This window comes from Hemiscyllium ocellatum, chromosome 47 (genome assembly GCF_020745735.1).
Source record: "Hemiscyllium ocellatum isolate sHemOce1 chromosome 47, sHemOce1.pat.X.cur, whole genome shotgun sequence".
Classification (NCBI taxonomy): Eukaryota; Metazoa; Chordata; class Chondrichthyes; order Orectolobiformes; family Hemiscylliidae; genus Hemiscyllium; species Hemiscyllium ocellatum.
Window position 1 is genome coordinate 19,728,380 of NC_083447.1, and position 14,100 is coordinate 19,742,479.

Consider the following 14,100-nt stretch of genomic DNA (forward strand, 5'->3'; position numbering starts at 1 on the left):
AGGGTGTTTTTTGGACTGAACCCTGTAATCAGTGGTGTTCCCACAGGGATTGGGGCAGGGTCAACTGCTGTTTGTCATTCATATAAATGATTTGGATGAAAAGATATGAAGCATGGTTAGTCATTTTTCAGACAATATAGTGGACAATGAAGGTTATCAAAGATTATAACGGAATCTTGATCAACTGGGCTAATAGGCCGAGAAGTGGCAGATGGAGTTTAATTTAGAGAAGGGAGAGGTATTGCATTTTGGTAAGACAAATCAGGGCAGGACTTACACAGTTAATAGTAGGGCCCTGGGATATGCTGTGAAACAAAAACTTAGGGGTTCAGTTACATAGTTCCTTGAAAGCAGCATCACAGGTAGACAGGGTGGTGAAGGTGTTTGGCATGCTTGCCTTCACTGGTTAGAGCACTGAATATAGAAGTTGGGACATCACGTTGCAGCCGTGTAGGACATTGTTGAGGTCACTTTTGAAGTATAGCACACAGTCCTGGTCACCCTAATATAGGATGGATATTAATACATTGGAAAGTGTGCAGAAAAGATTTAGAAGGGTGTTACTGGGACTACAGCGTTAGGGTTATATAAATTGGCTGGGACTTTTTTCCCTGGTGTAGGAGTTTGAGGGGGTCACATTATGGAGGTTTATAAAATCATGAGATGAATAGCCAAGGTCTCTTCCCTAGGGCAAGGGAATTCATAGTTTCAAAGGTGAAGGGAGAAAGATTTAGAAGGGACCTAAGAGGCAAACACTAGCAATACCATTTCTAACCTGCCTAATTGCCTATCCAATTGACTTTGGTCCAGTATCTGGCATATTAATGTGGGAATGTCCACAGATAATTGCACAACATTTAGCACCACTTGCTTGGATGAGCACAGTTCCTATAACACAAAGCTCAAGACCATCCAGAACAAGGTAGCCCGATTGACTAGCACACCATCTACCACTTTCAACATTCACTCCCTCCACCTCTGAGGCACAGCAGTAGCAGTGTGTAGCATCCATAAGATGTACTAAGGTTGCTTCAACACTACTTTCCAAACACATGACCTGTATCACCTAGAAGGAGAAAGAACAAAAAACAAAGAAAGTTTACAGCCCAGGAACAGGCCCTTCGGCCCTCCAAGCCTGAGCCAATCCAAATTCACTGTCTAAATCTGTTGCCCAATTCCTACGCATCTGTATCTCTCTGCTCCCCACCTACTCATGCATCGGTCTAGATGCATCTTACAGGAATTTACTGTGCCTGCCTCTACTACCTCTGCTGGCAACATGTTCCAGGAACCTACCATTCTCTGTGTAAATTACTTGCTGCGTGTATCCCCCTTAAATGTTTCACTTTTCATCTTGAAAGTGTGACCTCTCATTATTGAATCTTTCATTCTGGGAAAAAAAGCTTGTCTCTACATACCCTGTCTATGCCCTTCATTACTTTTGTAGACCTCAATCAGGTCCCCCCTCAATCTCCTTTTTTCTAATGAAAACAACCCTAACCTACTCAACCTCTCTTCATAGCTAACACCTTCCATACCAAGCAACATCCTCGTAAACATTCTCCGCACCCTCTCCTTTTGGTAATGTGGCGACCAGAAGTGTACATAGTCTTCTAAATGCAGCCAAACCAATGTCTTGTACAATTTAACATTACCTGCCAGCTCTTATACTCAATACCCTGTCCATATGCCTTCTTGACCACTCTTATCCACCTGTGCAGCAACCTTCAGGGTATAATGGACCTGAAATCCCAGATCTCTCTGCTCATCAACATTTCCCAAGGTTCTTCTGTTTACTGTATAATTCGATCTAGAATTTGATATCCCAAAATGCATTACCTCACATTTGCCTGGATTGAACTCCATCTGCCATTTCTCTGCTCAACTATCCAGTCTATCTATATTGTCCTGTATTCTTTGACAGTCCCCTATGCTTTCTGCTACTCCACCACTCTTCATGTCATCTGCAAACTTGCTGATCTTCCAGATCGTTTATGTATATCACAAACAATAGTGGCCCCAGCACTGATCCCTATGGAACCCCACTGGTTACCTTTCTCCATTTCGAGAAACTCCCTTCAACTGCTACTCTCTTCTGTTGCTCAACCAGTTCTTTATCCACCTAGCTAGAACACCCTGCATACCATGTGACTTCACTTTCTCCATTAATTTACCATAGGGAACCTTATCAAATGCCTTATTAAAGTCCATGTATATGACATCTACAGCCCTTCCTTCATCTACAAACATGGTCACTTCTGCCAAGAAATCTATTAAGTTGATAAGGCACAATCTCTCCCGCACAAAACCATGCTGCCTATCACTGATAAGCCCATTCATTTCCAAATATAAATAGATTTTATCCCTCAGTACCTTCTCCAGCACCTTCGCAAAACAAAGTTTGTAGGTGTTCTTACCACTCAGACCGTATGGTTTTCTCCCAATTAATCTGGCACCTGCAGTCAGCTTTGTATCATCTGGCACAGGAGCTGCTGGATTTAGGAAAGGACAAACAAATCTGTTATTTTGGGAATTGGGGGAAGAGTTGTGTTGCATTTTACAGTGATCAAGAGGGACTTGCCATTGCTCCACTGCACAATTGCAGAAATGCTCTTTATTCAAAGATGACTATTAATAGCATTAGTTTTTTTAAACCACCATGTAACACTCGACAAAACTTTTAGAATTATCAACATGTAATAGAGATCAGCATTCAAACAAAAAAATAAAAAGGTGAAAGATGAAGGATCATGGACCATACGTGGGTCATTAAAAGCTAAAAGGAGTGCAAACGGAGGACAAAGATAAACATCCTTCCTCATTTCTTTTGTGCTCAGATACCATCAACAAAAATAACTTGCATTTACATAATCACTTTTTACAGGAATTTGGTGCCTTAATAACTAGTGCCCTTACTTCAAAGCTCCAGGATGAAGTCCTACTCTAGGATTTGTTGATCACAAAGGAGAGTTCATAGCACTGTTTAATCATTGATTATCAACCTGCTAATCCTTCTAGCCCTTTCTCACTATTCCCCAAAGGGAACAAAGTGAGGGAAGAAAAGCAACAAACTGGACCAATTTAGTGAAACACTGCAATTAAATTGTATATACCAAGATCTCAAAAACAAGCAATGGGATCTTTGTCTTTTTCTTTCAAGTAGTAGCAACTCAACAAGTTTCTCTAGTGGCAGGATTAAAGTAAGAGGTCACAGATACAGCCTAACACAGGCAACTCTGTGATTACGTGAGTTTCAGCTGCATGATTTGGCTATAACATCACAGAAGGATTAGGGAACGGTATTTGAGAACCATACCTTGGTTTGCAATAGTGCAATTTCAGCAGGGATCAGTTTGTGTGCATCGTTCTACGCATGCGCTGAAATCTCCGCGCATGTGCTGATGTCTGTGCTGTTCTGCGGATACATGATGTTGATGCCAGTCTTTGTGCCATTCCGCACTTGCACTGGCATCCACGCCAAAGTCTCCATGCTGTTCTGCACATGCATGATGTCAGCGTCAGTCTTCATGCCATTCCATGCATGCGCTGCTGTCAGCTGCTGACAGAGCAGCTTTCTTAAATGTTTTAAATGTACCAAGTTAAATTTACTTTTGTTTCATTAATAAATATGATTTCAACCTTCATTCAGGCTGTGCTATACTTTGCATTAGACTTTTGGGTGATTTTTGAGCAATCAAGAGTGATTTGTTTTGCGATCTGCCCCAACCCCACTTTTCCTACAGGCCCCATTATTTCTATTAAGCAAAGTTTCACTGGAACACAACTGTTGCATACCTGTATGCCTTCCAAACTTCAAACAATACACCAGGCAGCCCAGGTTTTTTTGAAGTCTCGCAATTTAGTCCCTATCGTGCGGAAACAGGCCCTTTGGCCCAACAAGTCCACACCGACCCTCCAAAGAATAACCCACCCAGATCAATTCCCTTACTCATACATCTATCTCTATGGGCAATTTAGCATGGCCAATTCACCTGACCTGCACATCTTTGGACTGTGGGAGGAAACCAGAGCACCTGGAGGAAACCCAAGCAGATACGGGGAGAATGTACAAGTTCCATGCAGACAGTCGTCAGAGGCTGGAATCGAACCCGGGTCCCTGGCGCTGTGAGGCAGCAGTGCTAACCACTGGGCCACCGTGCCGACCTCTGGAGATTGGAATTCCCCAGTGAATCTCTTACAGTAGAGAACTAGAAACATCTCTTAACCACTGCAACATGATTGGTTTGAGGGGAGGTCTGTGACTCCTTAAAAATCCCTGCCATACCGGAGTCCCAATAAATGCAATGGAGAATTCCCAGGATTTGGGAATATATACATTTAGGGCATAGACAGGGATCAATGGAATTCAATTTTTTTTAAAAAATTGATGAAACAAATTTACGAGTATGATTACAGCATTTCGAAAAAATGGGGCTTTGAACCACTGGATTACTATAGCACAGGGGCTATTTGGTCAGTTGTGTCTGTGCCAGGTCAGTTATCACTTCCCTACCTTTTACCGTTCAATCTGTAAATTCTCCTTTTCAGAAATAAAGGTTGCAGTTCTCTTCGGAAAGCCACAATTGAACCTTCCTCTATCACAATCTCAACTAGTGTACTCCAAATTCTAATCATTCATTGCAAAGTGTTCTTTCTCATATGCAGCTGATAAACGACCTAATGACCAGTGACTTAAATCAGCAACCTCATGAAAACCCTTTCACTAGTGGGAAAAGTTTATTCCACTCTACTGTTCAATCCTCTCATGATTCTGAACACTGCTAAACAGAACAACTCCAGATTTTCCAAACTATCAGTGGAACTCAAACTCCTTAACCCTGGAGCCACACATTAATTTTTTTTCTGCACCATATATAATGCCTCCCACATTACTTCAAAGTCTGGTGACCAGAACTGGACACAATACTTCAGTCGAGGACCAACCTGCGTTTTAAAGATTTATCATAACCTCCTTGCTTTGCTCCTCTATTTATAAGTTATCCAGATTCATACAGCATATAAAAAGACCTTTTGGCCGACCAGACCACCAAATAATACTAACCCCATTTACCTACTTTCCATCCATAACCTAATTTGCCCTGGCATTTTAAGTGCTTCTTTAACATTGTAACAATACCTATCTCCTCAGGCAGTATACTTTATGTTTCTACCATCCTCTGGCTGGGAAAAAAAGTTTACGCCGATCCCCTCTAAACCACTTACTCCTCACTTTAAACTTATACCATCTAGTTTTAGGGGTATCTACCATGGGGAAAAGATTCTCACAATCAACCCCCATCTATGCCTCTTCATTTTGCATACTTCAACCAAACATTCCCCTTCAGCCTCCTCTACTCCAGTGGAACATATCCAATCTCTCCATTCCAGGCAACATCCTAATGAATCTCCTGTGCAACCTCTCCAGTGTAATCATGTCATTCCAATCGTGTGACAACCAAATCTGCATTCAGTACTCCATCTGTGGCCCAAACAATACTTGATAAAGTTGCAACAAGACTTCTCTACTCCTATATTGTATGCTCCAACTAATGAAAGCAACCATTCTTTATGTCTTCTTCACCAAATTGTCTACCTGTGCGGACGCCTTCAGGGTTCTATGACATTTTGTTCTTCTCTACTCCCTAGGGATCTCCCATCCATTGTAGAAAATCCTTCCCTTATGAAATTTCCTAAAATGCATCACCTCACATTTATCAAAATTGAATTTCCATCTACCCACTTGGCTGCCCAATTTACCATCGGATCAACATCAGTCTGGAGCATGAGACCATACTCCTTATTATCAACACCTATTTTCTTGTCATCTCTAAACTTCCGAATTATAATTTGTACAATCCAATCCAAGTCATTAATGTATATAAATAGCAAAGGTCCCAGCACTGATCCCTGTGGTATACTACTAGCCACTGGCTTTCAGTCATGCAAACATTCTACTAATCACCCTTTGCCTATTTGCAAGCCAATTTTAAATCCAATTTGCCATGGATCCCATGGACTATTATCTTTTGGACTAGCCTTCCATGTGGGACCTTGTCATAGGCTTTACTAAAGTCCATGCAAACTACGTCAACTTCACCACTCAATATATTTAGGTACATTTTCAGGATCTTCATCCTACAATTCAGTGTAGACTATCTTGGATCACTTCCTGCATTTTCAAGTGTTGATTAATCCTGTTCCTCAGAATTTCATGTTCAGATACCCTGAGGTTCCCTCTGCAACTGCACCCCCTTTTAAAATTGCACCCTTTACTTTATATTGTACCTCCCAGGCTTTGCTATCAAATTTCACATGTGACTTGTCCACCCTTTCCACTCTTAACATTTAACACTTCTCTCCTCACTGTTCAAATCCAAGTTTTGGGCTATCCACGACTTTCAAAAGGTGTGTCCTATGCATTAAAGTCTCGGTCTTCAATATATAATCAAAAAGCATGGCTTACATCTCTGGTGAATTCAACTAAACAATGCTCCAAACTGAAACAACCATTCACCATTACTTTGTTTCTGATCATTTAGGCAATTATTGGAAATCAGTAATCTCTAACACTTCAATAAAAGTCTGAATTTAAATTCACTATAACTAATACTCAAATAAAATAATGGGGAAAAGTTAAAGTCAACATTATTACTATTTCCTTTACTGTAAATCTTTCAATTGATTCTGGAGCATCTAATAAAATAGATTTTGGAAGCTTACGTACACCACATTAACAATATGTACGCTTTTGCCTTACCAAAAATTCAAGCAAGTTAATTAAAACAAAAACAAAAACAAAGCACTGGAGAAACTCAGGTCTGGCAGCATTTGTGAAATGATAACTGTTTTTCATTCTAAGTCCACGGATCTTTCATAGAACTAACAAAGAAGAGTGAACTGGATTCGAAACATTAACTCTAGGTTTTCTCTCCACAGGTGCTACAAGATCCAAATTTCTTCAACACTGTTTCAGACATCCAGCATCCACATTTCTTTAAACATGGTTTTCCTTCAACAAGTTCATGCTGCTTTTCCTTAAATGAGCTTGCATTTGCCCAAGTTATATTCATTTTCCCCTGCCTTATTATTTCCAAAAGTTTTTCCATTGCAGAAATTAAAGAGGATACCTAAAAGGGGAATGACATTAAAACGCAGTGAACCCAAGTGTTTATTTTAAATGAGAGAGAGAAAGAGAGAGAATGTAGGGAGAAGACAACTTTTAGGAAAGTTAATTTGTAGTACAGGAACAACAAGGAAAAGCCTAGAACAGCACTGATAATAGCCTCAGTGGTACAGGGGAGTGGCACATTAGGGAAAAAAAATCTTTTTAAAAATGGCAGTTGTGGAAACGAAACAAAAGTAATTGGGGATTGACTGATGGATTCTGATTTATCGGAAGCATGAATAAAACAATGCTTCAAAAACTAAAACAAAAAGTGGGCCAAATTTGTCTGGATTTGGTAAAAGCCTGACCTGACTACTCCCTTGACTTATAAAATGCACACCTGATCCACCTGTCACTTGAGAAATTTTCATTTTTACATATAGGGGAAGGGCTTTAGTGAATTTTGAGAGCCAGGAGGGTGCATAAGGAGCGAATGCCAAGGCTGGCCAGTTAGAAGGCATGCCTTGGTTTTCCAATACAGCAGCCTAGATACCAACATTGTTTTAAGGTCTCCATAAACCTCTCACCCACATGCCACCCACAGTGCACCATACCATCCACACCACTCCACATGACCACTCATGTCACCTTTACAGCTAGTCATCCAGTATGCACTATGCATTGTTCTGAGCAGCCATGCAATGGTAATTATTATTTTAAAATAATTGCAAACTAGTATCTCTAGCTATCTAAGAAAGTGCTGAACTCAACTAAAAAAATCTAAGAGAGAAGCTGTATTACTACAAAAAGACATTATAAACTTGTAAAGGTTTGAATTGCTTTCATTTCAATAAGATTAGCTGAGCTGAAACAACGAGCCATGCATCTGAGTCATTGACAGGGAGCAGGTACAACGTTGTTGACAGGAAATTAACTATATACACATATAGCATTAGCGAAATCTATGGCACAGTAACTTGCTTCAAAAGGCAGCAGACACTAAAGCCTTTGCCAATATCCATGATAATGAAAAATAATTTTAAAAAGTGTTCCAGAGTTTCAAAACAGCGTTCCAGAGGCAACAAGATGACCTGTGGGATAGTCATACTGATGACCCTATTAACTGTCATGGATTAGGGCTGAAATTATTAAGTTAGTAAAACAAACTGCCTTTTTATTTGTATGGATTCTGAAGTCTAAAAAACAATGGATGTGAACACCCATTTCTATTGTAGGTGGGGTTTAAGATCTCATTTAACGTGTGCAGATACTGTACAACTACCTTTGATAATATACTGCATGATGGATTGTTGCACAACGTTAAATCTCACAGAACCAGAAGAGCTAGCCAAATGGATACAAAATTGGCTTGAAGGTAGAAGACAGAAGGTGGTGGTACAGGGTTGCTTTTCAAACTGGAGGTCTGTGACCAGCAGTGTGCCATAGGGATCAGTGCTGGGTCCACTGTTAATTGTAATTTATATAAATGATTTGGATGAGAATTTAGGATGCATGATTAGTAAGTTTGCAGAAGAGTGGTGACAATAGTGGACAATGAGGGAGTTGTGTGAATATAGCGAGATCTGATCAACTGGGCCAGTGGGCTGAGGAATGGCAGATGGAGTTTTAGATAAATGCAAGGTGTGGCATTTTGGTAGGTCGAACCAGGGCAGGATTACACAGTAAATGGTAGGGCCCTGAGGAGTGTTAGAAAACAAATACATCTGGGGTACAGGTTCCTAGCTCCTTGAAAGTGGAATCACAGGTGGACAGAGAAGTGAAGGCAGCTTTTGGCTTACTTGCTTTCATTGGTAAGAGCATGAAATATAAGAGCTGGGATGTCTTGTTGCAGCTGTATAAGATGTTGATAAGGCCACATTTGGAGTACTATGTGCAGTTCTGGATGTCCTTGTGAATAAAAGCATATTATTAAACTAGAAACAGGGCAGAAATAATTTATTCAGATACTACTGTCTGGACTGGAAGGTTTGAGTTATAAGGAAAGATTAGATAGGCAGGGATGTTCTTTTTCCCTTGGAGATTTGGAGGCTGAAGGGTGACCTTAGAGATCTATAAAATAATGACAAGCACAGATAAGGTTGATAGCCAACAGCTTTTCCTCACTGGAGTGGAGTCTAAAACTAGAGGGCACAGGTTTAACATGAAAGAAGGGAGCAATACAAACGGGTCCAGAGGGATAATTCTTTCCACAGAAGGTGGTGGTGATTGCCTGGAATGGGCTGCCAGAGGTAGTGGAGGAGGAGTTTCTTTATTGATAAAGAAATGTTTGAACAGAATGAGATAGGTATGGAGGGATATGGACCAAACACAGGCAAATGGGACTACTTTAATTGTGAAACTGGGCAGTGTGCTTAAATCTGGTTGAAGGGCCTGTTTCCATGATTAACTAAAAAGGTGAGACTGGCTTTATTCAGACAGAACCACCTGACCCTTAAATTAAAAATTAAATTGGCAAGAGCAAACCATTAGATATTTTTTCCAGCCTCGTTACCACATTTGAGATTAATAAAATTTGTAAATTTTATTAGAGATGACTGAAATGTATAATTGCCACATTTTTGACAATAGAACATGACAATGCAGTACAGGCCCTTTGGCCCTCGATGTTGTGCCGACCTGTGCAACCAATCTGAAGCCCATGTATCGTACACTATTCCATTTTCCTCCATATGTTTATCCAATGACCATTGAAATGCCCTTAAAGTTGGCAAGTTTACTACTGTTGCAGACAGTGCATTCCATGCTCCTACTATTCGGAGTAAAAAAACTACCTCTGACAGCGGTCCTATATCTATCACCCCACAATTTAAAGCTATGCCCCCTCGTGCTAGCCATCACCATCCTAGGAAAAAGGCTCTCACTGTCCACCCTATTTAACCCTCTAATTATTTTGTATGTCTCAATTAAGTCACCCCTTCTTCTCGGTAACAAAAACACCCTCAAGTCCTCAGCCTTTCCTCTTAAGGCGTTCCCTCCATAGCAGGCAACATCCTAGTAAATCTCCTCTGAGCTCTTTTGTGAAGTGCCCACATCTTTCCAATAATGTGGTGACCAGAACTATACAGAATACTCCAAGTGCAGCTGCACCAGAGTTTTGTACAGCTGCAGCATGACCTCATGGCTCTGAAACCCAATCCCTCTACCAATAAAAGCTAACACACCGCATGCCTTTTTAACAACCCGGTCAACCTGGATGAGAACTTTCAGGGATCATGTGCATGAACACGAAGATCTCTCTGCTCATCCACATTACCAAGAATCTTACCATTAGCCCAGTACTCTGCATTCCTTCCAAAGTGAATCACCACACACTTTTCCACATTAAACTCCATTTGCCACCTCTCAGCCCAGCTCTGCAGCTTGTCCCTCTACATCCCTCTGTAACCTGCAACATCCTTCCACACTGTCCACAACTCCATCAACCTTAGTGTCATCAGCAAATTTACTAACCAAGCTTTCACGCCCTCATATTAGGTCATTTATAAAAATGACAAACAGCAGTGGACCAAAATCAGATTCTTGTGGTACACCACTAACTGAACTCCAGGATAACACTTCCCATCAACCACCTCCTTTCAGCTAGCCATCCTCTGATCCAAACTGCTAAATCACAATCCCATGCTCCGTATTTTGTTCAACAGCCTACTGTGGGAAACCTCATCAAATGCTTTACAGAAAACCATATACACCACATCAACCACATCAACCTGCATCCGCCTGATTGGTCATCTTCCCAAACAACTCAAAAGATTTGAGAGGCACGACCTTCCCTTCACAAAACCATGCTGGCAATCCGTGATCAACTTATTCCTTTCTAGATGATTATAAATCCTCTCTCTTCTAATCCTTTCCAGATTACCCACAACTGAACTAAGGCTCACTGGTCTATAATTTCCAGGGTTGTCTCTACTCTCCTTCTTAAACAAGGGGACACAATTTGCTTTCCCCCAGTGTTCTGGCATCATTCCTGTGGACAATGTAGAGTTTTCCCCATAACAAAATTTTTGATCATCACTTAAAATGAGTGTGATAATATGCAAAGAATGCATTACAAAAGCTCACCGAATAAACATTTACAACAACAGATTCTCAGTTTAGATTAAGATAATTTCGACAAATGACAGTACACATCCTAATAGCTTATATCAAGATGTCCAGATGCCAGTTCTCCTGGGATCACAAAATGCTTATTTTAGAGGCCAGTGTTTTCTTGCTATTGCTGCTGAGGAACAATATAAATTGCAGAACAGCAAAGAGGCAAACCAGATAGTGACATAGGTACATTCTTGTTTGCAGTGGTACAATTTTTTTTTGAATTATCATTCACCTATCTAGAAAGTACTTTTATAGGCTTAGAAATTCTTGGCATCACCTAATTTATCCAAAACATCCAAAAGGGTAGGCAATTTGTCCTTACTGCACCAGAGTGCTCTGCTTCGCAACATGGATTGGCTCCTGTATAACTGCAGTGCATATTTGAAAAGTAATTAAGACCTGAATAAAAATATTTAAGAGCTCCTTGCATGAACGGTGCTGTAAGACTTTCAAATATTCTCTGTAGTCACGGGTGTTCTGATGGAGCCTGACATTTGGCAGAAGGAATGGAGGTAGTTAGTCAAAAGGAGAATGGATCAGGAACAGCTGGGAACAGGAGCAAGGAAACTATACAAAAAGGCTTACACAGCCAAATTCCAGGTAGTACCTCTACTCAACTTTAATGAAAAGCAGCGCTTAGGTTCAACATTGTGTGCTGCCGAATGCAAGAAAACTTGGACAGCTGCCGCAATGGGAAAAATTTGCTAAGGTCATTAGCCAAAGTACCTTAAGGGGTTGGAAACTGCAGAAGGCCCTGAGCCCTTGGTTTCTTTGTTCACTCCTTTGTGCCTATTTAGTGGCTTACAGCAGCCATACTTTGCCTTCCTTTCTGCACATTTCCCACTTAGATTCACAGTACTTCTATCTTAGCTTGCTTCTCAATGCAAACAAAGCCAGGCAGCTCATCACATTAGTCAGCGGTGATCAGTTAAGGACATGTTGTTGTACGGCTATATTAAACTCACATGTACATCATGTGGCAAACACACTAAGTGCTTCAACCAAATGGCCTTGTCTCAAAGTCTAAAGAGAAGTCCCCAGTTAAGTAAAGAGAGACAGCCTACAGGAATGGAGCTCCAGCAGTAGTTAAAGATCCAATAATCAGTCCATGGCATAGTTAATTGGCCTCTTGAAGTGGTTAGCGTCAGGATCATCCAGTGTGAGGAGCCAATGTTGGACAATGCCAGCATTCTTGGCTTTTTCATTATTAGCATGAACACTGCAAATCAAAAAAATTATTTGGCCTGTTTTGAAGATAAAAATGTTTCCATCAAAAACTACCATAGTAAATGTCTTGAAGTTTGGGGTGTCCAAATAGCAGCAATACCATTATGCAACTGTTGGTTGCACTGTTGACAGGAGCCAACTGTCCACAAACTGACGGATTGAGTGAGATGAAAGCAACTGACACAAGTTTTGTACTGGTGCAGGGAGGAAAGAAAAAGAGGGAAGTGAATGAGGAGTTGGTGGTGCAGAGGTTACATGGGGGAAACATATTGTGTGCAATAATTAGAGTGGTAGTGGTGAGGAAAAGTCTTAATTATTTGGGATAAAATTAATAGTCCCATTAAAAAATGTCAGTTGATTCAGAACAGTCGGCATGGATTTGTTAAGGGAAAATGATGCTGGAATTTTCTGAAGAGCAAGAGAGGGGTTGCTGAAGCCAGGGTTCTGTGTGTTCATGGATTCCAAAAGACACTCAATAACCAATGAACTTGAAGTTGTACTTCATGGAATGAAAGGAAAAGTTGGGGGGGAGGTGGGTGCATTAGCAAAGTGAATGTGAGGTAATAAAGAAATGGTAGCACTTACCAGTTGTAGCAAAGAAGTCAGTAATCTTCTTGTGGCACTGCTGGGCAGTCCTCCACACTGAACTCAAGTGAAAACCCTGGAACAGGCTAGGAAGGCCTGGTGTCGTGGCATCCTTCACCAGTCCTGGGCAAAGAGGTCAGCTGTTATCCACCAGGGCCTCCAGTAACTGTCTGGAAAAAGGGGGTGCCAAGTTTTCCTTATTTGTCATGCCCAGAGCAAATATTGCAAATTGTGCAGAGCAGCCTTGGACTGCCAGCACTTAACCAGATGCACATAAATCTCTTGGACAAGGAATCCTGGGGTGCCATTATAGTGGTAACTTTTTTTTTTACCTACAGTGAATCGGAGAATCAAGCTGACATCAGGCAAGCTGGGTGCCATATTGTTACGGAGGTGGACTTGGGATGATAATACAAAAAATTCACTAGGCCACGTGGAGAGAAATCCTCCATAAAACTCAACGAAATGAACACTTAGTGGATTTCTGGTAAGAATCAGCCCAATGTCTTTTTGAAACTTTACACTTTGTCATTCACAACTTTGAAATTGTTTACTGCACATCAAGATTATGTTATTTTTACAATTCAGGAAAAGGAAGGGCCTCAATATCGACCCTGTCGAACACCACAACAAACATCCCAGCTTGAAAAGTAATCAAGCAATTACAGCCAGTTTCTTATCCTTCAGTCAATTTGGTATCCACATTGCTATTTTTCCTTTCATTCCATGAATTTCAACTTCAAGTTCATTAGTTATTAAGTGTATTTTGGAAGTCTATAGAACCCTGCCTTCATCAACCCCTCTGTTACCTCTTCAGAGAATTCCAGCAAGTTAGACGTTATTTTCCTTTAACAAATCCATGTCGACATTTTTTTTTAATGGGACTATCAATTTTATTCGAAATAATTAAGACTTTTCCCCACCACTGAAGCTGAACTGACTGGTCTGTAATTGCAGGGACAAACTTTTGCCAACATGACCAGAATGTCTTCAATTCTCCAGCGGTCCAACATCATCCTCAAATCCAGGCAACACTGAAAGATAATTGCCAGCACATCTGTAATTTC

General features: G+C 40.8%; 1 protein-coding gene across 1 annotated transcript in view; it reads right to left on the reverse strand.

The window, feature by feature from the left end:
• LOC132836644 (adenosine deaminase domain-containing protein 1-like) overlaps positions 1–14,100 on the reverse strand; it is a 79,593-nt gene that overhangs the window by 42,924 nt on the left and 22,569 nt on the right. The window contains exon 4 of the mRNA XM_060856034.1: positions 2,418–2,492. Coding sequence (XP_060712017.1) covers positions 2,418–2,492 — 75 coding nt within the window. The remainder of the gene's footprint in view (positions 1–2,417; positions 2,493–14,100) is intronic.